General features: G+C 43.3%; 1 protein-coding gene across 4 annotated transcripts in view; it reads left to right on the plus strand.

Annotated features, from left to right (window-relative positions):
- Positions 1-25,724, plus strand: part of LOC138491614 (nuclear body protein SP140-like) — a 3,009,150-nt gene that overhangs the window by 2,049,468 nt on the left and 933,958 nt on the right. For all 4 annotated transcript variants that reach the window (XM_069618235.1, XM_069618234.1, XM_069618232.1 and 1 more), the window contains one exon: positions 5,825-5,930. In XM_069618235.1, the coding sequence (XP_069474336.1) occupies positions 5,825-5,930 (106 nt within the window). The remainder of the gene's footprint in view (positions 1-5,824; positions 5,931-25,724) is intronic.

Consider the following 25,724-nt stretch of genomic DNA (forward strand, 5'->3'; position numbering starts at 1 on the left):
TCTTTAAGATCTTGGCAGATTTTCAGGACCCCCCCTCTGCCAATAAAGCACTCTGCATGGTGCCAAGAAATCCATGATGGATTACTAGCCAGGATCGCGGTCCAAAGACAGACCATTAGCAACATCCAGACTTCATCACATGGATCTAATACCTACACAAACGTCTCTCAGGACCCGACCCCTGCACCTAATAAAATTCCCATCTTTGATTTCTCCCACTACTCAGAGGAACACGTCTCCAAAGCCATTTGAGATCTTAAACCCACCTCGTGCCTTGGCGTTTGCTGTCTTGCAGATTTATTTAAGGACTCACTGGAGCTATTGGCCCCCTGGAAGAACAAACTCATTAATCCCTCCTTCGATGAAGGCGTGGTCCCATCCTCTCTCAAGTAGGCTTGGATTACACCATTACTAAATAGGCCAATGCAGACCCCTGCCTTATTGGCAACTAACGACCTATTAGAAACGTGCAATTTGTCCTTAAGATCATGGACAAGCTGTCATGGTCATGAAGTCAGAGGCACAGGCATGCAGGGTTCGCGGAGACCTGGGTGGACATAGAGGCGCCAGGCTCATGAACAAAAGTAAACAAGAACATCCATTTAACACCAAAAGACTTTTATTATGGACATAGCACTTCAGATGCATTAACCTTGAACATTCCATCTATTAAGCAGGATGCATTAAACTTGAACATTCCATCCATTAAGCAGCCCCAAGTGTATTCTTGGGTGTGGCTGCTAATGGATTGCCTTCGCACATGCTCACTCTCTAGGAGTGGCAGGCTGTGGCTGGTAAACCGACCCTAATGGGCGTGCCCACGATCTCCGCTATATAAACTGCCCCGATCATCAAGACAGACGCTTCGTGTTATTCTGCACTTGCAAGCAGCGTAACACTCACCGTCGCCTGAGGTCAGACTTACCTTTGAAGATCCTGCTTCCTGTACATCCTGCTTCCTGCCAGCATACTTACCAACTGGGGGAAGCTGATCTTACCTGTACATCTCTTCCGCGAACCAAGTATTCATCTTTACACATTCCGGAACGTCGAAATCTTCATCTTGGCACCGCAGCATGACATGCTCCATCGTCAACAGCAGCGCCTGCAAGGAAAAACAGAAGACAAGGTTAGACATTGAAAAAACAGTCAGTTTAAGGTTGCACTTCACCATACTTCGTGCTTTCCCTTAAACCATCACTTACCTGCTGTCGAGCATTGCGGTTGCATCTATCTTCTAACCCGGCCGCACCTCGCGTCTCACAGCTGCATTGAGGCCGCATTTCCATCTAAGGGAAGAAAACAGAAGCGAGACATTATTGCGGGCATAAATAGGAGCAACATATGCAGATATTAAAGAGAACGAACAGCATCTCAAGAGCTCAAGAAAGACTTACCAATCATAAGGAGAAGCATAGTCGCAGCTGGACTGGACTAATGCTTATCAGGGATCAGTGAAGGAACTAGAGCCCATTTGACGCGCCCCTGCCCGAAGTAGCAGGACGGAGAGCTTATCTTCCATAATTCACAGGTGAGCTTTATAAGCCGGCGTATGCTCACAGAAACCGTTCTTTGGGGTGAAGGGTTCGAGAGGTTCAACAATCACAGATTGGTGCACTTACACACTCTTATCTCCACGCAGGAGCAGTATCACCACGTACCACCGCTCACAGCTTTTCTACTGGGTGATAGGCCTCAAGGGGGTGATTCAAGTTCAGGTAGGGCTGCAACCATGCACCAACAACTCCGCAGAGGCCAGGTGAGCGTAACACAAACTAGCATATCTGCAGTTACAGAAAAACATCGAAGACCACCAGATTCTCGGCTCAAGCCAATCGGGTTTGGTGCTCAGCACAGGACAGGAACCGCGATGCTAGATCTTAAATCCACCCTCGCTGGCATACGGATAGAGGTCATCCCGCCTTGCTGATGCTCTTGGATCTCTCCACAGCCTTCGACCTGGTGGATCACTCTTCGACCTGGTGGATTACTGGTGACAAGGCTCGGGGAGATCACACACTGCTCCGATCAAGCATCCCATTCAATATCCTCATTCCTCGGACTGCCCGGGTACCGCCCGGGTACCAGTTTCTTCAAACATGTGCCGTCCCCCAAGGCTTGTGCTGGTCGCCTACACTGTTCATCGTATACATCAGGCCCCTGCTGGACTTACTGGACGCCCTGGGTGTCCAGTATATAGATTATCAAATTATGTTGATGACACTCAGGTCGTCCTTGAGCTGAGTGGGAAATATGAGCAGGATCTGGCTGCCATAAATAAAATCTACAATGCAGTCCCCGGCTTACGCCAACTCTTGCATCGCGGGTAATATCATCATGGTGTCCAAGAAAGCCAAGACATTGGGGGTTGTCCTTGATGATGAACTATCCATGAGACCGCACGTCTCCTACATCTGATCCTCTGCATCTCCAAGCTACTAAACTACACCCGCCCGTTCCTTACTGCCAAGAACTCCGCTTTTGGCCTCTGCACTAATAAACTCCAGACTTGATTAGTGCAATAGCCTTCTAGCAGGTACAACACGCTCAAACATACAAGCATTACAGGTTGCTCAGAATAACGCAGTCCGGGCCATCCATGGTAAGTCTAAATGCGCTCATGTATCCAACGCCAGGAGGACATTACATTGGTTGCCAGTTCCACACAGGATCACCCACAAGATCCTGCCGCTGTCATTTAAATGCTGTACCAATGCTTGTCCAATATATCTAATTGATCAAGTGAAGTCCCACACAGCAGGGAGACAGCTCCATTCCTCTGCCTACCCCACCCTCGCACAACCCCGACACGTGCTTTGGGGGGACATCATTTGACATCCAGGTCCCACCACAAAGGAACTCACTGTATATATGCCTGGCTAACAATCTGGCACTATTTAAGAAGCAAACAAAAATATACCTATTCAACCTTAACCCAGGTTGAACTTGGCATCTCCTCACTGACCCTCTGATCACCGATCCTCTGTTGCCTGACCCCTGTTTGTCTTCTATGTGCGCTCTGAGGCCCAAGGGCATGTGGCACTTTATAGAAATTTAAATAAATAAATAAACAAGTGTGATTTTGTAAGTGCCTTTTGAGTTTAGCCACTTCAGCCCCAAATTTTGCAATACACCTGGAACTTGGCCTTGATTTATTTTAGATGACCGTTTACTTATCGCCCCAGTTATGTTTTTTTAATTCTTTGTGTAATGACAATGCAGGTTTTTCGCAATTACTATTAAAGTCACTTTGTTGTGTGGATGGGGCTTTTAGAATTCCTTTTTTAGCTTACGTATGTAAGGAACTTATTTCTGTGTATATAAATTGTACATTAAGTAATGTATTATTAGTTAGTAACTGGTAAAGCCAATGAACGTAAAATTGTGGAGCGCAAAAGGGATACGTTCTCGATCACTCATGAAGCAACTGAATTGGCCTAAGCGATAACAAGATTTCTTGTACCGATCATGGAACCATCTGGTGGCCAAGATGATCTGAACTGGCCTCTTTTAGCACCACACAGGATGATAATTGCCAGATTTCGTTTTAACTGTCTCCTGCTTAATAATTTAAGCCATAACTGGAATGGTGATACAGTTGCACTGGGTCTTTGTCCCTTTTGTATGTAACTGAATCCATTTGGCATTTTGTTATTTTACCGATTTTGTAAGGTTCCCAGGAAGTCATGTGTAATTACGATTTAATTATTACCGTGTATTTATTCTATAGTATTATCTATATTGCTGGCTTCGTAAACTATTATGGTAAAATGAAATGATCGAAATAAAGTTATGCATGATTGTGTTCTTAGCCTGGCAAATACTCTCGTGTTGGGTTAAAGCCATCACAAGTTTTTTTCTTATTGAGGCAGGACTAGCCCAAATGTGCAAAGACATCATGAGTCCCTTTGTACAGAGGCAGTACCAGAGTAAGTGGGCAAAACTACTATGGGTGTGGTCTTAAAATTGGTGAATTGGAATCAGTGGGCAAAACGAACACAAATGTGTTTTTACAGTGGCAGTACTGGCCAATTAAAGGACATTCTGGCATATATTTTGAGCAACGGCATCCTGAACATTTGTTGGAAAAATCTACTTTTTCATGTGACCATCCACAACTGATTATACATTGTATGGCTTTTTACCGGATTTCTCACAGAAAGTGTGCTGAAAATGCACTATTTTAACCAATTATTTTCTTTTTAAAAACATTCTCAGAGGAGAACCTCCTCTCTTCCCCCCTCCGAGCCATCTTTGATTTGTGTTATTTTGCTATGTTCTGTCATTTGTGCTCACTACTACGAAATAATTACACTCACTACCCCAATTACAAAAAATGACCAGCTGCCACTGTCCAATCTTCAAATGTTGCAGAACAATTTTGTTAATCCTGGATCCGCCACTCCTCTCTAATGCCCACTAAGACATAGGCTTCGTCACAGTACTCTTCTTCCACACTCTCACCCCATACTTGCAGATTCTGCCAGACTGCTCTTCCCTTGCACTCTCACTTAATAGAGAAATGTTCCCTGCACTCTGGTCCCACTTCTCCCAAAGCACAGGCCGTACATTTTTCCTCCACACTTAGCTGCCCTCATTCATAAACACCAAATAGAATATTCCCTCACATTTGCCTTACACCTCACATTAAGTTAATTTATTTTTATGTTTTACATTTGTATAGCGCACTGCAGCCCGAGGGCATTGAGGCGCTTTAAAAGAAGTACGTTCTTAACTCTCACACTTAACTTCTCCTTTGATGCGAGGACGGTTAGCTAATCCTTCATATTCATCCCTCCTTTCAGGTATAGGTATTACGCTATTCCTTCACACTCTCGCCTTGTCCCTGTTTGCACAGATTGGGAGCTCTCCACCACTTACTGAGCACCTCTATGGCAATGGCATACAGTTCATCCTCTGCCTGAAATTGGAACCTCTACCCAACCTCACTCATCCAATGAAGTAATTGATGTGACCTTTCACCTACCCACTCCTTCACTCATGGAAACGCAGGAAGCCCTTCACTAATGTGAACACTTGTGTATAGGCGCGTAATAAATGCCATATCATATCCAAAGTCCTCTTAAGTAAAGTTAGGTGCCCTTCCCCCAACTTCCCCCAGCATAACCTCATCTTTTTAAGTACTGGCATACAGTTCCTCCCGCTCTCTCATGTCAGGTAAACGCAGTGAATTCCTCTCTTCACCCTTCTGTGCTCCCTCTTTCTTCTCTCCCTGTCCTACTCTTTTGATAACTAGTTTCTATTTAACTCATTTTACACGTTATGTCCTTTTTTTTGTTTATTTATTGGGCATTTGTAAGGTGCTTATACACCAAGAAATTGTGTTTCAAAGCTCCCACAGGGCAAATGGAAGGGAAAAGAACAAGACAGTGGAATAAAATAACAATGATGAGCAAAAGACAGAGGCAGTCCTACTAAGCCTTGTGAACATTTGGAACGTGGAAGTGCAGTGAGAGTGAACGGACAGGGGAAGGGGTGAAGTGCTAGGGGGTCCACAGAGTGGGAAGTGCCAGAGAGCCAGTTTCAGGGCAACAGCTAAGTGCCAGCAGTGACCACTTGGTAGAGGGTTCCCCTGCACATACAATAAGTGCAGGCCTGTGAGACAACACAGGCCAGTGGGAGCCAAAAGGCAAGTGCAGAGGGAGAGCGGATGCTGCAGGCGATTGGGCAGAAGACCAGGACCCAAAAGGACACGGAAGGGCCCAGGCCAGCAATCACAGCTACTGTGGGCTTTACCTCTCTGTGCTCCCAGCCTCCCACATTCAAAAAACGTGTTCTTGTGCTTCTCTGTCTTGTGTTTCAGTGAGAAATGGACCTGCACCTTCTGCACAGTGAAGCTGCCACACGGGCCTGCTGTGAACCAAGAGGACGCGGTGATCAACGTGCTCATGTCACATCGGAATATCCAGGTGAGTGTCTGCAGGTCCAGCTTGCCATGGGAGCTCATGGGGCTATTTACCATTTTTCTGGTCCATCTTTTGTATGATCTGGGAGGAAAAAAGAGGTTATCAAGGACACATTGAACAGTTAGCCTTGCTTGTTCTATGATCCTGCTCCCAAGTTATTGTGTGCGCTGCAATTCTTACTAGTAAAGTGTGGCTTGTGGAACAGAGCTCATGTTCCCTATCAAGAGTGAACCTGCCTCAAAAGTCTGCTGGAAGAAGGATAGCTCAGGGGCAACGTGTTTGTCTTGGAAGCAAAACAACACGGTGCAACACGGGTACAAATACCGATCCCGCGCTCAAAAATGACACGCTGTTATTAAGCGCGTTAAAATGAACAATAAAATAAATACGTGTCACAAGGCATTCTTAGAATTTTCAGTGCCTCATGCACCCATAACAAAATACCAACATATAGGGGCTTTAACATCACTTTTGCCCTCCTACAGTTGGTGTTTTTTGAGCTGCTTTATGACCTCTTATTGACAGATTTTGGAACCCACGATTGATCATACATTGGAAACACACTGTCCCTTGGGACAGCGTGTCTGGGGTTGTAAGCAGTCCCACAGTTATGATTTGAATAGAGGTTCCTTTGTTAAATCTTGTTTGCAGATTTTACATATTCTCATCCACCTGAAATTGTGGATTATAATGCAAATTTGGGGTCCGAATAGATGTAGTTTTAGAAACATTGGCGTACCGTATTTTTAATTTCAGTTTACAGCACGTCCTATCACACTCAATGTATGCTCTTTTAAGAAGTGGGAGCAATCACCACTCATTAAAATACTGGGCCTGATTTGCAAACTTTTTTTTAATGGGAAAGCCTCATTGAGCAACACTTTGTAAATCAGGCCCATTGAGTATAAATGTTGTTCCAGACAATAATAATATGCCTTTCAAAGTACTCATCCAATGAGAACTTCAATACATTTACAAAGGATGCGAGTTCCATAGAACAGCATTACCGTTTGCACTGCAAAAAATATTTTCTCATGACAAGCATTATTAGTCCAATGTTGGTCTTGGATGTTTTCTGGTGCTAAGCTGAAACTGTTCCATTGTTGTACAGATAGTAGGGAAATAGGATGTAAGGATTGACACATAGCTTGTGATCGTTGTTTGGTTATTTATCCACCCATTGACTGCCCAAGGCCCTCCTGATTCCTATGGCCATTCCCACTGACTCCCTGCCCCAAACACACACTCCTAGAGTCTCTTTGAGCTGCCTCTATCGTGCAGGAACGTCACACCTTTTGCTGTATAGGGTCTGCCAGTGTTCGATCTGAGCAGTCTTTGGAAAGTGAGTGGCTTAATAGTCTTGTGCTGTAATATAAATGTCTTAACCACTCGTGCCTTCAGCCAATTGATTTACATTCTATATGTATGTCCTTGAATTTTTTTGTTGCACTGAAGTCCTGTTAAAAACATGCATTGGCAAAGCCAACAGTTTTGGCTTGTGTCTCGGCATTTGCCAAGTGCTGCCCTTGTTAGAGAGATTTTTGCCCGCCCTCTGATAAGTAATGTAAAACTATCCAACCTTAAGACAATACCAGGTTTCTAACCGAAGGATACTCTAAACTCTAAAGTGACAGCTGTTAATGAAGTACAGTTTTTCCCAATAGTTAGCCCCCTGGAGAATACACTACAGTGGTATATTGAAAAATATTACCATTATCATAAAATCACATATAGAATACCTACAGGTAAAATAAGTACATTTGGTTTGAACATAACATCTAGTAAGAACAGTAAAGGGCCATGGACAGACCCTGCAGACTCCTAACTTAAATATATGCACACTACTTGGTGGTAGGCACAATACACATTAGGTGAAGGGTTTGGGGAGCAAAAAGGAACCCCAGACAACAGTTAGATACATTTACAGAGTGATAATCGGGTGTGATGAAAGAGAGATGATTCCCCCAAAAAACCTGGCCTTGGACCCTTCTCATGTGGCCAGGGAAAGGCAGACACTTTCTGATCCATACCCTGGCAGTGGTGTTCTGTAGAGGCTCACATGAGGGGGGAAGCAGATCAGGAGGACTGGGAAACCCCCTTGTTCAATTTCCCCTGAGGCCCTAACCTTCTAATGGCCTAACCAGCAGAAGTTAGAAAAAACAGTTTTTTTCCGTTGTGGACTTTGGGATGAAGCAGAGGGATGAAGAGGAACACAACTGCAAAGTGCAGCTTGTTAATACAAGTTGAGAGGGTCTTCACCTCCATAAGCCTTAATTGCAGAGGTTGCGCAGCGGGAAGCAAAAGTTTGAGAAGCTTCCCCCACAACAAGGCTGCCTCAGGTGTCAGGCGGGCACCAGAGAGCCTTTGAAGCAGAGGAACCTCCATGTGCCACTGGCGCGGGCCGCGGCAGACTGGAGGTAGTAGATTGCCGAACTGCGAGGAGCAGCTGAGGGAAACAGAAAGCAAACGCGTGCAGGGAAAACCACGAAAGAAGGACATTTTGAATATCGAACTGACAGAAAGCATTTTTTGGTAACACAAACTGACTGTGATTTTAAGCATGTAGGTTTGTTTGAAAGCCAGTAACAAAATATGACAATAATTTGAGAACCCGATACAAACTGCTATTGCCCAAATCAAGAGAAAGTTAAAACACTGCAATTTAAAACCAACACACATTGCCAAAGTCAAGAAGGGGCAAATAAGAATCCAAAAGTTTGTAAAACATGTTGCCCATGTTTAAAGAAGTGCCTAAACGAAGCTAGTGAAAACCCATATTGCCAAAGCAATAGAAGAGCTAGAGTGAGACGCTATCATTGGTAGTATTTGGTTAATGAAGAAGTGGGTAAACAGGAGCGACAAGAAGGCTGCCCTTCTGGTAAAGTATATTCAGAAGGAGTGGAGCATAACTTACAGAGGTTTTGGAAATCACAAAAGTGTAATAAAGAGCACCAATGTGAATATTGTCTTCCCTGAAGACATTTTTAAAATGTGGTGTTGTGAAGTAAGAGACATTGCGAAGTTGTTGTAAGCTGATCCTAACCACAGAAGCACTTGTTGTTCGTAATTTTCAGACCTAGCAAGGGAGTATAGCAGGTCTGAGGTTGTCATAACACTTTATTATATTCAGGCAGGGGAGTATACCCAAACAGAGACTTTGAAGTAGTAGGCCTGACATGGGAACCAGGTGTAATGTAATTGAAGTAGTAGGCCTGGCATGGAAGTAAACCAGGTGGAAGTCGATGAAGCTCTATGAAGTGGTGTTAACGAATAATTCTGACAAACATTAATTGCTGAAGAAAGTGTTGTATAAACTGCTGCAGAATTGTATAATTCTTTCAAAATTAAAATGTGGTTCTAGAATAATCCTGACAAAGACAATTTATCTTGATTTTACTGAACTCAGGACATGTTCTTGGTTTATGCAAAGAATGTTGTTTTTCATAACATCACAAGTATAAGAGAAAGAAACCTTGTTGAACAATCCGGAAGGGTTGGAACATTTGTTGTAAGTGGAAATCAAAATAACTGCATTGAAACTTTGTTAAAATACTAGATTGTCTTATTTCTTTTGGAACCGTTGAAAACAATCCTGCTTGAATATGGGGATGGGAAATTCACCCAGATTGTAAGGAGAATCAGTTATCATATTATGAATTTAACTGTTATATTTGTTGCTTTTGATCTGCCATATATTACCTGTGATTGAGTTGGTGTATGTACAAGTGTGAGCGACAGAACCCTTGTGTTAGAGTGTTTTCCTTAGTTTATTTTAGGCAGGGAGATCCTCATTAAAGTATGAATAGTGAGGCGTTTATCCAAACATTTGTGTTAATAAAATTGTATCTTTTGAAACACCTTCACAAAGTTCCCTGTCTCACATTTCTGACCCCTCACACAGAACACAAGCTGACACACATAAATAGGCACAGCAGTTCCCCCCCTTACCTCAGATCAGCATCAATGATGCACATGTACACTATGTATATTATCTGAAACACCTATAGGGAGGAACATGCAATTATCATTTAGCCAACAATGTCATTAGGGCCACCAAAAGTTAGGATACAATTAGGTTGACAATAATAGACCCATAAGGTGTCATTGCACTTTGCACTCCCAGGGATCAGTGATACAAAATAACCAACAACCAACAGTCACATACAGTAACAACACATTTCCATAATCAGGAGTGTAATGCAGAGATTTACAAATACATAATAATTTAGGGTCATTCTAACAAAAACCATCTGAGGGGTGACTTCGGACATAACGCCTTTACAAAAGTTCAATTGGCAAACATCTGATTTCTTGGATCTTTCCGTTCCATGTCTGATGTATGCTTGGCTCCTCCCTGGTGGTTAGACAATGAACTTTGATAAGTGTGGAATTCCTGCAGAAGGTTAGACGTTCATATCCTATAAGGTCGTCCATGGAAGATTAGAATGTCTCTCCTCCATTGCTGCTGTTAGTGGGAGGACCCACTAAAATCCTCAACCTTTCCACGGAGCGTAACGCGGAGTAGGACGCAGAGTAGAGCAGTCCTGCAGTCTCTGTGCTTTTTGCAGTCTCTCCTCCATTGCTGCTGTTAGTCGGAGGACCCACTAAAACCCTCAACCTTTCCGCGGAGCGGAACGCGAAGTATGATGCCGAGTAGAGCAGGCCTGCAGTCCGCGAGTGGCCGCGGTGGCCTGGGAGCCATGGGTGAGCCCTCGGGCCCTGCCTCTCCCCCCTCCTTGGACAGTGAATCAAAGCGCTGCCTCCGGAGCAGCGTTATGTCAACAACACGTCCTGAGAAAATAGCCTTCACCTCCCCAGTCAAGAAACTCAAGAACAAAAACAACACACCTGCTGCTCGTCTGGGGAAACGAACGCCTCGCCCTCTCCGTGCACGCCGCCTCTTCCGTCTGCCAATTCAGATGTGCCCGCGGCCACGGGTAGTCTGGAAAAGGCACGCCCATCGGCCTCCTCCTGCGAAGAGGGAGTGGGTCACAACAACACGCCGTCGCAAGCAGAAGAGGACCCGAGGCTAATCGGGGAGCGGGTCAATCTGGCAGAGACCTTACCGCAAGCTGTGGAGCCTTCACCTCCACCCGCTGATTCGTCTGCGTCTGTGGTTGATTGCAGCTTGGGCCGGAGTCAGGCCTCGGCGAGAGGGATTACCCCCGAGGCCGTCTGAGGACGACCTGGGGGGGCCCTTTCTCCGGCCCAGCACGACTCCACAGATTGCATTGACAAAGTCAGGTCATGCACGCCTAATTCCACTGCAAATGGAAACCCAAGCACCAACGAAAGCCTGCACGATCATGGCCACTACCATGAGAATCCGGTAGAGTGTGATCCTACAGAAATCAAGGCAACAGCTATGATCCATGCCAAACCCGTTCAGCCATCGGTAACTTAAACTCAAGCCGCAATGAACAGCCATTGACCCCAAGAACTCCTAAACCAGCCCATCATCTCGCATCCCAAGCAGAAAACTCATCCGCCCTCCAAGATCCGTCAATGGACCTAAGAGATGCTGTAATGAAAAACAGACAATCTATGGACTCATCGGGTGATCTCGGCAAAGGGTCGCCCAAAAAAAAGCCTGATCTGACAACAATCATGCCAACTATCACTATAGCCTTAACACCCTTCTGTAAACTGTACGAAGCCATCAATGACGCTTCTAAAGACAATACTTCAATTCTAGCAACAATCCCGTCCAAACTTATTTATTTGGAAGGGTACATGGCTGCAGCAGGGCACAGTCCACACCAATTGGGAAGCGAAGCTGACTCGTTTAGAATTGCAACAGAACCATGCCATCCAAACCAGGCATGCCAAAACAGCGACCTCAGAAAAAGCGTCCCAGACCAGTGAGCCCATCGTCCAGGGAAGCATGGCCCCACTCTTCATCAAACGTGCCACCAGAGACCAGTGCAAGGCCATCACAGCGTACCCCAGCCCAATGAAAAAGAACAAAGGATCTGGTCCCGCAAAGAAACAAAATCCAGTTTTTCAATTGGCAGGTACAAACCAATCATCCTCTGTGAAAGCAAAGTCAGCTGGTTGCCAAAGACAAGACAGCAAAGAGGACTCTTTATCGGGCAAAAAACAACAAACAAAAACATTGCAAACAAAGGATCCAGTAGAAACACAAGTGTTCATTGACCTCAGTAACTCACCACGATCGCCGGCTGAGTTTCAGCTGATCGCAGCACCTACATGCAGATGAATCCTCAACCGGCATTATGGCACAGAGAAGTCCGAAGATAACCATAGCCGACGATATCGACAGCCTTACAGAGTCCAAGGATTCTCCAGTTTCGAATGAAACTCGGATCCCTGTCGGGCCAAATCACCAGTACACAACGGAATCATCCAGGAAAAAAGCATGACCAGAATCCATCACCCGAGGAAACCGAAAAGCCACGCACAGGCAGTTCACCTATTCGTAAAGAAACACCACCTAAAAGGCTGCGGCAATCTCAGCTAGATGAAAACTTACCCAATAAGCAGTGTGTTGGCCACCATAGCGACACGGAAAATACACCTAAGGGGACAAGAATTTTTAAACTAGAACAAGTTTCAAGCAAATCTGGCTACATGATTCTGATTCAAAAATCTGTGCTGAAAACCTTGAGCAAAATTAAATCGCTGAAATCACTAACTACTGGGGACTTTCTTTTGATCGAGCCATATCACAGAGAACAAAAGGCCAAGGCATTTCTCCACATAAAATCTCGGGCCCTTCAAATAATCCCAGTGGAAGCCTACAGCGATCTTAAGCAAGCCGGCCTCCTGCTAACTGAACTCGAAACACCCAAGCCTGAAGTTAAAAAAAAGGAATGTAAGGTCCCACAAACAGCACTACATCTCAAAAACTCAAGACCTGTACAACAAAAAGTACAGCAGAAAGAACTCTACCAGTGAACTGCATCACTTTAGATCTCACAGGGTCTACTCAGAGAGGCGCCTCTCGCCTAGTAACAACGATTCTCGTGGGAAGGTCTCCTCAAGATCTGGTACACTAAGACTAGATAAAGCAGACTGCCACCCTTGCACACGACCAGATTCGACACGGACAGGAAAGCCAGAAGGGCATACTACCCAAATCAGAGAAAAACTCTACGAACAGGAAGAATCCAGATACCCGACAGGACCATGGCAATGGCTAAAGACAGCTGTAAAGGGGGAAGTCCGGAAGATAGCAATCATAATGGGCCCCTTCTACACCAGCCCAAGAATCAACCGTGATCAACACGCTATCAATGGCCTCATGGAATACCCGAGGACACTTACATCTCACCAATAGGAACAACCAGGACCTGGTGTGTTTCGACATCATGTGCCTCCAGGAAACCTGGTTGATAGAGAAACCCACCTTGGACGGTTATGAGATCAAACTCTCATCGGCTACAAGGGGCTTATTCGGACGTCCGTACTCTGGCCTCCTTCTCGCAACTCGGATTGGGTCTGGCATCAAGATTTCAAAAAAACTAATAAAGTCTTATGGGATGCTTGCAGTCCTTACAACATGGACGTACCAGGACCCGAGGACTAAAAAATCACACACGTCCCAATTAGCGATCATAAATCTCTATTGGAATCCCCAGAAAACCTCAATCTCAACTTTTTGCAACCAGGTAACGTCATTGATAGCGATCTGGAAAATACTGGCCAGATTAAAACCAAACAGAAAATGTTGACAGAAGAAAGAGGAATCGCGTGGATGGCATTGATGAACTCACAAAACTTCCACAACGTGGCATGGCTGAAACCTTGGGAAAACATCATCCCAACGTGGGAGCGCAACAAAAAAAAAAGGGCAACACTCGACTATTTCTTCGCTTCCCACTGCCTATTGCCACTAATTGACTCATTTGAAATCATTCGGACCACAGAAAGTGATCATAATCTGCTTGCAATGACATGGACGTCAGTGCATCCTGAGGGCGAATTGTTTCTTCCGTCTTTAGAAGCAAACAGCCAACAAACCAGACTTCGCCTAACCGCTGCTAACATCAAGGTCATTACCGATAAATATGAAAGAAGTATGGCAGGCAACTCGAAAGAAACAGATCACCCAGACTATCTTCCGCTCCTACTAAAATTCAAGGCTGAACCTAAGAAAAACAAGGGACCAGGGAGAAAGCACAACCATGAGTTCGACCGAGCTCTGGTAGAAAGAAGAAAGAGCCTGAGGAAAGCGAAAAGAAGAGCAAAAACTGAGAGCTCTGAATCCGCTAGGCAAGATTGCAAAAACAAAACAAACAGCTATAAATCATGGCTACACAGCCGCAGATGCTTAATGTACCAAAATGATCCAGAGAGCATGCTGAGAGCGCTGAGTACCAAAAAAATCCAGTGACTTCTGGGCACTCATTAAGAACACAGACAAGACCCAAGAAAAGCAACTGGCAAATTCGGTTACTGAAGAAAATTGGATCAACTTCTTTGAAAAGCTATTTGCACTACCCTTGACCCGGACGCATACGCCAGCTCAGAAGATCAGCGGCTCATGGGTTAATCTATCCGCAGAAGACGACAACAGAGATGTCATCAAACATCTAAAATCCTCAAGAGCCCCTGGCCCAGATGGCCTCTGTAACATCGACCTCAAACAACACCCAGAGGACTGGACAAGATTCATCAGCATCCTATTCCAGCATTGTGAGTCACTAAAAGCAATTCCGACTTCATGGACGCACTCAGTAATAGTTCCACTGTTCAAACTTGGCAACAGGGAAGAGCCAAAGAACTACCGCCCAATAGCGCTGCTGGACATCATCAGCAACATTTTCGCTACACTACTACTTAAACACTTCCAATCATGGGCACAGGTATCACCAGCAAATGACCCATTCCAGATGGGCTTCTTAAAAAACGGCGGAACATCCGTAAACATCCTGCTGTTAAACCTAATCAAATCTAAAATCAAGCAGGGAGCACCACCAGTGTTTTTGGCCTTTATAGACCTTTCACAGGCCTTTGACAGAGTAGACAGGAGCCTGCTCTGGTCTAAACTGCAAAAATGGAAGTGCCCAAGCGAAATATTAGATCCAATCATGGCACTATACACGGCAACTAAACTCTGCGTCCGACTAAACAATCAAGGATTGCTGTCAAAGGAGATTCCTTCAGAGCGTGGGGTCAAACAGGGCTGCCCTTTAGCCCCGGCCCTCTTCATCAGCTTCTTGGGTGACTTTACACAGAATCCTCAGTTTGATCAGGAAACATCAATGTGTCCCGCCTACTGTACGCTGATGATCTAATTTTGTTAGATCAGACAGAAATTGGCTTACAGCGTCAACTAACAAACCTGGTGCAGTACATAGGCTCAAACAACTTGGAAATCAACAAACTAAAAACCAAAGTTATGATTCTCACAAAAAAACGTCCGTACAACAGACGCAACAGGGGGTGGTCACACAGTTCAAATACCTGGGCGTAATGATTGATAGCTCAGCACAGGAATCAACCATGCAAAGCGTACTGTGGGGTAAAGCCAGGAATCTAGCGGCCCAGATGAGAGCTATTGACAAGCAATATGGGAAATTCTTGCTGGTTCCTGTAATCCAATTTTACAAAGGCAAAGTCGTCCCAGCATTAACCAATTGAATGGGAGCAACAGTGACAATGCCAAATTCCATCTGGGCAAAACTGGAAGGGCTACTGTGGAGATCAGTCCTGGGCCTCCCAAATTCGGCCTCAATCGCTAATATCAGCCGCGACCTGGGCCTGCTGTCTCTACTATCAACAGTCGAACAGAGCTCTAGGCAACTCTTTAGAAGAAACCTTCTCCCAGACACGCTCCCTATCTATAAATGTATTGCTGCAGAACTTACATCCGGCCACATAAACACCTTAACAAAATGGGCCAAGAAGCAAAAAACAAAGCTTGAAGAATTAGCATGTACTGAAGAAGACCTTGCATCGAATCCACAGAGAATAAAATGCAAAATGGAACTGCTGGATTGGATCAACACAATCGAAAAAGCTCAGGCGAACAAACTAACCACACATCTGCCGCCGAGCTTCAACAAACTTAGTTCCACTGCCATATTGTTCCAAATTTCCAGATAAAGGCCTCATGAGGATCTTTCTGAGAGCACACCTGAACTTACTTCCCACACGGGAAATTCTCTGTATCAGACTGCAGTCTGGGTCTAAGGAATGCAGACTATGTGCCACATCTGAAGAGCCTGAACATTTGAGACACTTGATGCACTGCAAAGCACTAAACCAGGAAAGAGTAGCCTACCTTTCGCCTCTTGGGATGGCCTCTTCGGTTCTGGTAGAAGACGTCTGGTGGAACCGATTACTGTCGGGGGAAAATGCTAAATGGACCAACACTGCAGCAAAACCTTTGAGCATTGCCCTCAGCAAAATCAACTTGCAGGCCGACCAAAGACCTGCCGACTGCTAAGTACACGAAACTTCATCTCTTCGGAGAAACTTTAACTTTAACGTTCAGTTCTTCCTTGTAAAAATCAAAATGTGATTATACACAAGTAATAAAAAAATAAAATAAAAAATAATAATTTAGGGTTACAAGCTAAAATGCCAGTTTCTTGAAGGAATAACTCTAGGGACCCAAGCGACACCCAGGGAGTGTCTATTTACAGGTAAATACCATTCAAAGACACTTTATAGAAGTTTGAAGAGTTGATTTAATTTCTCATACTAATAAACAGGGCAAATCCAATAGGGGCAGCCACTTTTATTGGGAAAAGGCCACCAACCCCAAGGGATGATAGAGGAGACACTCTCAAAGAGTTCCAGTTCCAGGTTCGAGAAGCCAGGAAGAAAAGCAGGTTTCAAGCCATTGTAAGTTAATGGCAAACTGCGGTAGAAGGGGGCCTGCAGAAACCAAAAACCACAGACCGAGGGAACCCTGAGAGAAAATCTGAAGAATAACCAAGCAGCCCATTCATTACCCATGGTCAAGAACTCCTTCCACCAGTTTCAGGGAAATTGGTTCAGGAATGGCAAAACAGCCGAGTAAGTAGAAATCTCCTTTTGCAGGGCGTGTTACAGGATCCGACCATACAGGGACTTGAACCCCAGACCAACGACGACACAAACAACCCCAAAAATAAAATAAGCCCATGTTTGTGAATGGCGACTTTAGGCCTTCCTCATGGTTTCGCTAAACAAAGGAATGACTCAACAACAGAACAGCTGGAGAGTAGCATCTACAAATTACATTAGTACCCCTGTTGCGTATCCTGAAGGATCACCCGGGCTAGAATAAGAGCTCTGATCCTAAAGGAAAGGGAGAAGCTCCCCTCAACCCCGGACTCGTAGCTTGGCTAAGAGTAAGAGCTAGCCCTCTTCTATGCAACAGGTAGCTATCGGACACTGATTTCAGAACCCAGAGAATATCTTCTGTCATCTTATCTTAGTGCTGAAGTGTGCTTGCTACAACGATTTATAGTTGGGTTAGCGGGGCTTGCGTATTTTCCCTTCCAACCTCATTAGTCACAGTTCTGTTAACAACCTACAAACCTGTCCGACTTACTCATGAGCTCTCGGGCTCTGCAACCCGTCCACGATGTTCCACCTAATGCACAAAACACTTAGGGATAGAGAGGAGAGATGGAAAGACTTCTGGGAATGAAGCATAATGTATCGTTGTTAATTATAATTCATTGTACCAACCTATCAGAGTCAAAGATGAACACGTTGTAAAAAACATGTATTTACACATTAAAACTCTCATGCAGTCTTTCTAATTCAATAAATGTTCCAACGTATCTGTTTGTTATCATCAAATGATTCTCAAATTCTACATAACATTCAAACCCATTTGGTTGTTGAAAAACAAGTCTCTTCCTCTATAATAAAATCAATATGCATGTCAACACTTCAAACCCTGTCAAACCCCTCATGTGGTTAACACACATGTATTTCTTCAGACAAAGGCACAAGGCCCTGTTAAAGCCTAGTTTCTTCTGCTAAGGATAAGCAAAGTATACTGCTCATTTCAAAGCCACACTATGGTTACCAAACCAAACCAAGCTTAAATCTATAAGGCAAGCAATACACATTGATATATTTCTTTAGGATATACAATGCAAAGCACAAATTACTGCATCAATCAAAAAAAAATAAAACAAGACCAGAATATGAGCACATTATTCAAGTAAGCAGACCCATAGCTCTCAAAGGTGTAGCTCAAAGCATCCACCCCCTGTAATCAGGATCTCTGGATCACAGGACCACAGGATCTCGGGATCACCCTGTCCCAGCACACCAGCCAGCCCCCATGGGGGCTACAATGGTATTTAAAGGGGAGCATCTCTGCCGTTTTATCTGTTCTTTGCAAGGCGCTAATGAAGCATCCTTGCTGTTTTATCTGCTCTTTGCAAGTTTGAGGATTTTGCCATATTTGAAATGTGGAACCAAAGTCAAGGACTTTACGTCATATTATTGTTTTGGTACTGGCTCCCCGGGCAAACTACTGTTTCTCTGCCCTTAATATGGAGAACAAAAGTGGATTTGATTTCATGGCCCTGCAGTCCATAAGCACATATAATTCTTGCACGGACCTGCTTAAAACTACATATATAAACATGTTTGCATGCATGCATGTATGAATGAACACACTGTTTAATACTGCTAAGTGCTTTGCTTTGATAAATGGTTACGTGAAAGTCAGCATAAAACACTCCTTTCTAAGCGGCTGGTTTGAAATCTGAGGCTATTATAGGCCTTTATGAACATACAGCGCTCTGAATATACTTCTGCTTTTTGTGGCACTATGGTTGCTATTCTAAATATATCATTTTGTATTTGTATTTATTGAATTCTTCAGATGGGAACGGAAGATGAGAATGTAGGAACGGATAGTCAGATGAAGAGAATTCCAATAAAAGGAGCGAGAAGAACGAAAGAGCAAAAACGTGAGGAATCTTAGGAGCAATCAGACGATAGGTACTGGAACCATACGGCTCGAGTGAGGTAGTAAAAAGAAACAAGAGAAGAAAAATAAGAAGGAGGGAGAACATGGAGACATTTAAAAACAATAGAAAGGAAGTTGACGACGAGACTCAAATGGTAAAATAGGAGCTGTAAGAAGTGAAGAAGAAATTGAAGAGCGTAGAGATAGACCAAAAAAGTAGAGTAGCAGGAAGTCCAATCAAAGAAGTCAATGCAAGAAAAAATTCAAGCAAACATAAGAAGATTAGTAGCATGAAAGAAAGGGGGCGAGCACGACGTAGATTATAAAGAAGACAACAACAGTTGCGGGCTGTAAGAGAAATGTGATAAGAATAGGAAACAGGAATCAAAAAGAATGCTAGGATTCTGAGCAGACAAAGAGAAAGGAAGTTGAGAAGGTTGAAAAGAAAGAAAAGAAGGGGCGGTGGGAAGAGAACTTTGGTTTTAGAAGAATTAAGAAGGAGAAAATGAGAAGCCATCCGAGATTGGATGAAAGAAAGACGGGCAGAAACTTAAGAGTGAAGAGACTTCTGGATGTCTGAATAGAAAAGGTCCCTGTGGAAAAAAGAAGTCTAAAATCAAAAGAATAACAAGAATCCAAGAAATAAGGGGTCTCGTACATTTCTTTGATGCTTAAAGCTGAGGTTTGTCTCATATTAAAGAAGCAGCGAACATGATTCAGAATAATCAGTTGCAGGAAACAAATGTTCATATACCGGAGGAAGTTATACAGAATGATACGTTGCCCGAAAAGGAAAAACATGGGTGGAAAGCTGCTAAGGCGGGAGTTAAGCCAGTTTGAGGGGAAAAACTCTATAGTTCACTTCTTGAAGCCAATACATGTTTCCCATGCCTCAGAGGAATTGGACTTAGATCTCAGTATTTTAAGAGAACATTCGGGTGGAATGACGGAAATCTCGCATAGATATGATGGTGTAGTGCCCATAATGGATCAGGAAGTGGGTGTTAGAATTGTTACGAACCCCGTGGACCCGTTGCGTCCAAAGGGAACGGTTGCGACAGAAGGCTTGAGTTTGCCGCCTTCGCAAGCATTTCTAACATTGGCGGAAATAAGACAGAAAATGATAGTGAACTTGGGTCTAATTACATTGTTGTAAAAGAATGTGGATCAATTGAATAAGTTGGGAGTGAATGGAGGGTATAAGCCCGTGGAGCGGCCCGTGATGAGACCGGCTGGGTTGGGCAGCATTGCAACTAATATGGAAAGTGCATATGACGACTCTAATGTAAATTATAAGAGGATGTGGGAGGAATGAAGACGGAACAAAGCCAATGGTATTAGTGGTCAGGATATGAATGTTGTACAAAGGTTTTCCCCACGATGTAGTACTTTATCTAGGGGATTGCAGGCTTCGAGTCAAGATACTCTTAGCTCTTTTGGTGTATATTTAGAAAGAATGTTTGATAATAATCTTAACATTCCATTGAATAGACACAATGTTTTGTCACTTATGTATGGCAATCACGGTTGCAATCAGTTACCTCTGTGGATATATTACAAGTAGAATTTGTGTTTGACCATCGCATTGATTAAGTGCTGTTACATTTTGCCTCTAATATGGTTATAAATGTTATGTTAGAAGAAAAGTCTGCTTTGTTATCACTGCGGTATGATGTGTTTCAGTCCGGGTGTGAAATACATTTCATTAGCAATCAAGAGGTAGCTCTTAAAATTGAGCATGCTGTGGGTACGCATGATATCAGCAATCCGCTCATAGTAAGCGTTCCAGCAGATGGGAAGGCTAGTCGTGGAGTAGACATCCCTCCAAATTCTCAGTTGTCTAGGCGACACATTTTTGTATGGGTGCCACTTCTAAATACCTTGCATAGGAGCAAGGCTGCTGTATTAATGAATTGAGAAAAAGCTGAACACCGATTAAGCATTGCCTCATGGAACACTAATGGTTTTCCCAATTTTTGACTAAGTCGTTTATGAATTTCCATGGATGCAGTCACTCGATTATTTGTCTACAGGAAATTTGCTTGACACTCCTGTAATTGATGGTTTTACTGTGACACATGTGAGGGCGCAAAAGGGACTTGCAGGGAGACCATTCAGAGGCCTACTGTGTGCAGTGCATTATAACATTGATGTTACAGTAGTCAGTACTTGCCCTCTGGGCAAGACTGAAGGAGGCGGCCGGTTGCGTGCACGCACTCAATTACAAACTTGCTCCGGTGCAGCTTGTCAGTCGGGTTCTTCTCCATGTGGGTCTGGATCCTGGGAGCTGAGGGGCCCTTTCTGCATCACACTGTGTGGTTTGGCAGGGCACGGATTGCCGCGCCTAGCCCCACGCTCTTTCTGGATTGCCCGGACTTCATCGATGTGCCTTCGCTAAAGTGGGCTGGTGTGGGGTTCATTTGTCGGTGCCTCTATGCTTCTGCTCTGCATATTGGCGGCTGGTTGCAAACACTTTTAGGGTGAGGCTGTGGGGATTCCAAAATATTAAAGAACACCTGGGACTGGGCTTCGGGGCTGCAAAGTAGGATACGAGTTAGGTCTTTATATGAGAGGTTCATTATTATTTTCAGAACCTTACTGAGCGGTTATTGCGCCTTATCCTTTCTGAGTATGCCTACCACTAGAGCAAAAGTTAGTAAAGTCCTCGGCCTACCGAGGACTACATGTACGACCCCATTGCCCAAAAAAAGTCACCTACCCGAAATCATAGCACTGAGTGCCTGAGGGAACAAAGATTGCAGGATATGAGATAGTGTGTTTTTGCTAATGAGGATGATTCTGGATGTCTGCGGTCCACCTTATCAGTTATAGGAAAATCTCCTATTAAGCTGACTATTGATATTGTAGAGAAGGGGCCTCCCTCTAAAGAAGATTATTTTGTTTAATCTGTCCATGGGTTCCCTATTATTAAGCCAACTCTGCCTGCTTCTGATATGCTGATAAACGAATCAGTCCCCTATCAACCCACACTGGAAAAAGTAGGGATGGTCACTGAAACCTATCGTTCAATCCTCCTACAAATTGCTGAAGGGAAGAGATGATAAATCTTGCCAATTTATCCGAGTAGTCCCACTCAATGGCTGCCAATTAAGGATAAATTGATCTGAGAGCTTAACTGATGTAAAAACTTTACAGATTTTTGTTTTTGGATAAACTTAATGGAAAAACTGGCAGTGCAATTCCAGCCACTGAAAGTGGATAAATCCTGACAATGGGATCAGCCCTTAGAAAAGAAAGATCAACTGTCCCAAACTGATATAAATCAGGATTCGTTAATACTCAAATATAATCTGAGTTGCCTTGTCCTCTTAGGAAAAAAATCAACTCTCAGTGGATGGAAAGAGCATCACTACCAGGGACACTCGAGACCTTGTCAGACAATCAATAAGCCGGAATACACAAAACAGCTTTTAGACAAAAAACCTGTGAAACAGTACAAACTCTTAACCAACCCGCAAGTTCCAGCCCCTGATATTATTATCACAGCTGGAAAGCAAGTACCATCACTTTTGCCAACTCTGTGAATTGAAGACAGAGAGGCTGTCCAAGTCCCTGGATCGCTTGTTCAACAGAACATCATTAACTCTAATTATTTCCTCCATAGAAACGTATGTATTGGCAAAACGTTTATGCCCCCAATTTCTGACGACTTCATGAAGAAGATTGTAATGGACCACAGAAACCTTATTATCACCAACGTGGAGACTCCAGTGGGACATGAACCCAGGGATGCCCTGAGGAACAAGGTGCTGGCATGGGTACGCCAAAAGACTGGGTCAGGTGTTGTAAGAATGTCAGACCTGAAAATCAGTTGAACGGTTAAGATAGATCAATGGTGTATCCAAAACGGCAGGGACTGCATTTTGGTAAGCTGTGGAATAAGTAACCTGCCATCTTTTCTGTCCATTTGTCATGACTTGTCGAGCTTCTCATCTAACGTGAAGATAGTTGTTGATTTTTCTTCGTTATAATACTGATGTCTGTGAATTGTGGACTCTCTGTTTCCCTTCCTTTATCATTATTCGGGTTATGTGTTTGTTTTGTTCTTGTCTGCGCTCTGAGGCCGAAGGGCATGTGGCGCATTATACAAATTCAATAATAATAATAATAATAATAATAATAAAATTGGGATGTGGAACGATCTGATATTTTTGCGTCTAAATGAAGTTGGAGGAATGCTGGATTGAATGAGCTTTTCCGCAATGTTTGCTTCTAAATGTGTATCTAAATCCTAGGGAAGATTCAGTAGAAGTTTTTATGTCGGTGTTGTCGGCTATTTTTGATTAGTGGCTTGCATGTTGTTATGGTCATATCATGGTAATGAGGGATTTTGATAGTGAGTGTTTGGATTCATCTTCGTATAATGACAACCACCGATCTACCTCTCCTCAACTTGCAAGATCAAGCAGTGACATTATTCGCTATGACATGGTCATCTTAAATGGTCGCATGGAGGTGATTGTCCAGCGCAGTACACCTAGCATAACTCCATCTTACATTCGACTTTGGGTTATATTTTTGTATCTAGTGCCCTAATTGATAACCGTTCTAAACTGACAATAAGCAGGCAGCAGGAACAGGATCACTGCATGCTGAACTTGAATACGATAATTGCAATAAATGATATGCCTGCGATTAAGACCAGCAACTGTGCAGTGGTCTAGAAGCCTGCCATAGCGAATCGATTGAATCTGGAAATTATGAGAAGGGCAGCTTCAAACGATCCATTGGCTGCAGATTTATTGAATCTGTATAATTCCACGGCTGCAGGACAGAATTAATTGCAAGGCTTATATGTAGACAGAAATCATGGTTACGGGAATAGGAGAGCCAAGTATGGACACGGATATGATGTTATGATAAAAAAAAAGAGGGAATTGCGACATGACATTAGACATGTAATTGGTATAGATAAGGTAATGAAGAAAAAGGAGGTTACACGACTGAAGCAAAATTACAAAAATTGCCTGAAAGCTCACAGATTCTTAATGTGCCATTGAGACTATGAAAATATATTGAGGGCGCTAATAAATAAGGGTACATGTGCTTTTTGGTCTTTGATTAAAAATCTGGGTATTCAGTAATCCCTGCAAGCGCAACCCATTATGGAGATATGTTGGGTGAGCATTTCTCTATAGTTTATGGGAAGGTAGCAAACTCGGAGTGTGTTAGGTGAAAGTATATTAGGACGAAATGGCCTTTGGAGGTTAATGTTGAAGAGATCACTACAATTATTAATAAGTGCAAACCCTCTCGGGTGCCAGGGCCGGATGGCCTGTCAAATGCAACGTTTAAGTCTTCCCCGTGTCTCTGGGCTGCTTTATTGTCTGCTCTTCCAGAATATTATCAGGGAACACCATATTCCGAGCTCTTGGAAGTGCGCAACCATTATCTTGGCTTTCAAAAAGGGAGGTAGGTTAAATCCTTGTAATTATAGACTGATCTCCCTTTTGGATGCTTCTAGTAAAATCTTTTCTGTTATCCTCCTAAAGGAGTTACAGTAATGGGCACTTTCGGAAGGAATAATGGACAGAAATCATTCTGGTTTTAAGAAAGGCATGAGAACGTCTGTGAATTGTTTTATACTACAACTTTTAGTATTGCAAGTAGTATTCACGAGTCGACCGATCTATGTTGCATACCTGGATATAACCCAAGAATTTGATTATGTCAATCGTTAAAAGTTGGTCGTCAAATTACAGCAGAAGGGTTGCCTGCGAAATGTATTAACCATCTTGCACACAAAGACTAAGGGCAAGGTACAGTTAGACCAGGAGGGTAATTACTCTCGTCTGATAAGGGCAGATCGTCGTCTTCGGCAAGGATGTGTCTTGGCGCTATTCTTATTTAATTTTTATTTAAGCAATATGAATAGTGCTCTGAATACAGCAAATGCTTGTCCACCGCAGTTGTTTACTTCACAGGTACAGTATGTAGCCAATGTGGGTGACCTGGTTCCGTTTGACCACACCCCTATGGGATTACAGAGGTCCTTGAATGAACTGGCCTCATTTTTAGATGACTTGCATCTGAAGGTTAATGTTTTAAAAACAAAGATTTTAATTATGAAACCAAGGAATCAGAAACAATACAAATTAAAGGGTGTAGTTGGGTTTTGATGGTTAAAAGATAGAAGTGGAGGTATTTAAGCAGCTTGGGGTAAACTATTTTCTAACCCGGGTGACAAACAAGTTTACATCATTTTACAGCCTGTGATAAAAAGCCTTTGCTGCCCAAATGAGAGCAGTGGACAATCGTACAGAATTCTTTGAGATCCTCAGATCTCGTTATCGATTGCAGTTTTAGCATTTTTAACACCAATATTGGGAGAAAATGTTGGCATAAAATAGTAGTAGTAAGATGAAGGATTGTTGGGAAATCGTATGGAATATGCAGTTTTAAAGTTGATATATTTTGTTTAACTTTTAATCATGTTACTTGTATGAAATATATTTAATAATGTTTGCATTATAATTCCAGTTATGTTACTGATTAAATGCATTTTGTATTGTATGTATGTGTAATTTATATATGTGGCATAATTGTGAAAGGTTTTAGCATGAAGCAAAATACCACCAACCAGTCAAGCCACACCATAATTGAAGTCTTCCATTGCTTTGATAATTTCAGTGGCTGTCCTTGAAGGTTATTCCCTTCCCTAATATTTAACTACCAGACAGGGCACAAAATAAAATAATGTTTTAATTGTGGTGTGACTAGACCTTTGCATAGTCGTTATCACTTTTTTAACTGCAATGTACAAGACTCTTGTAACGCAGGACAACCCCAATCCCCTTTTCGGAGGCTCACCATAAACTTGTGCATTTGTGTTCCCATGTCCAGTGTTCACTTAAGGCATTATTTTCATGCATCTTTTGTGTGAT

The sequence above is a fragment of the Ambystoma mexicanum genome, chromosome 10 (genome assembly GCF_040938575.1).
Source record: "Ambystoma mexicanum isolate Mex_15411 chromosome 10, UKY_AmexF1_1, whole genome shotgun sequence".
Classification (NCBI taxonomy): Eukaryota; Metazoa; Chordata; class Amphibia; order Caudata; family Ambystomatidae; genus Ambystoma; species Ambystoma mexicanum.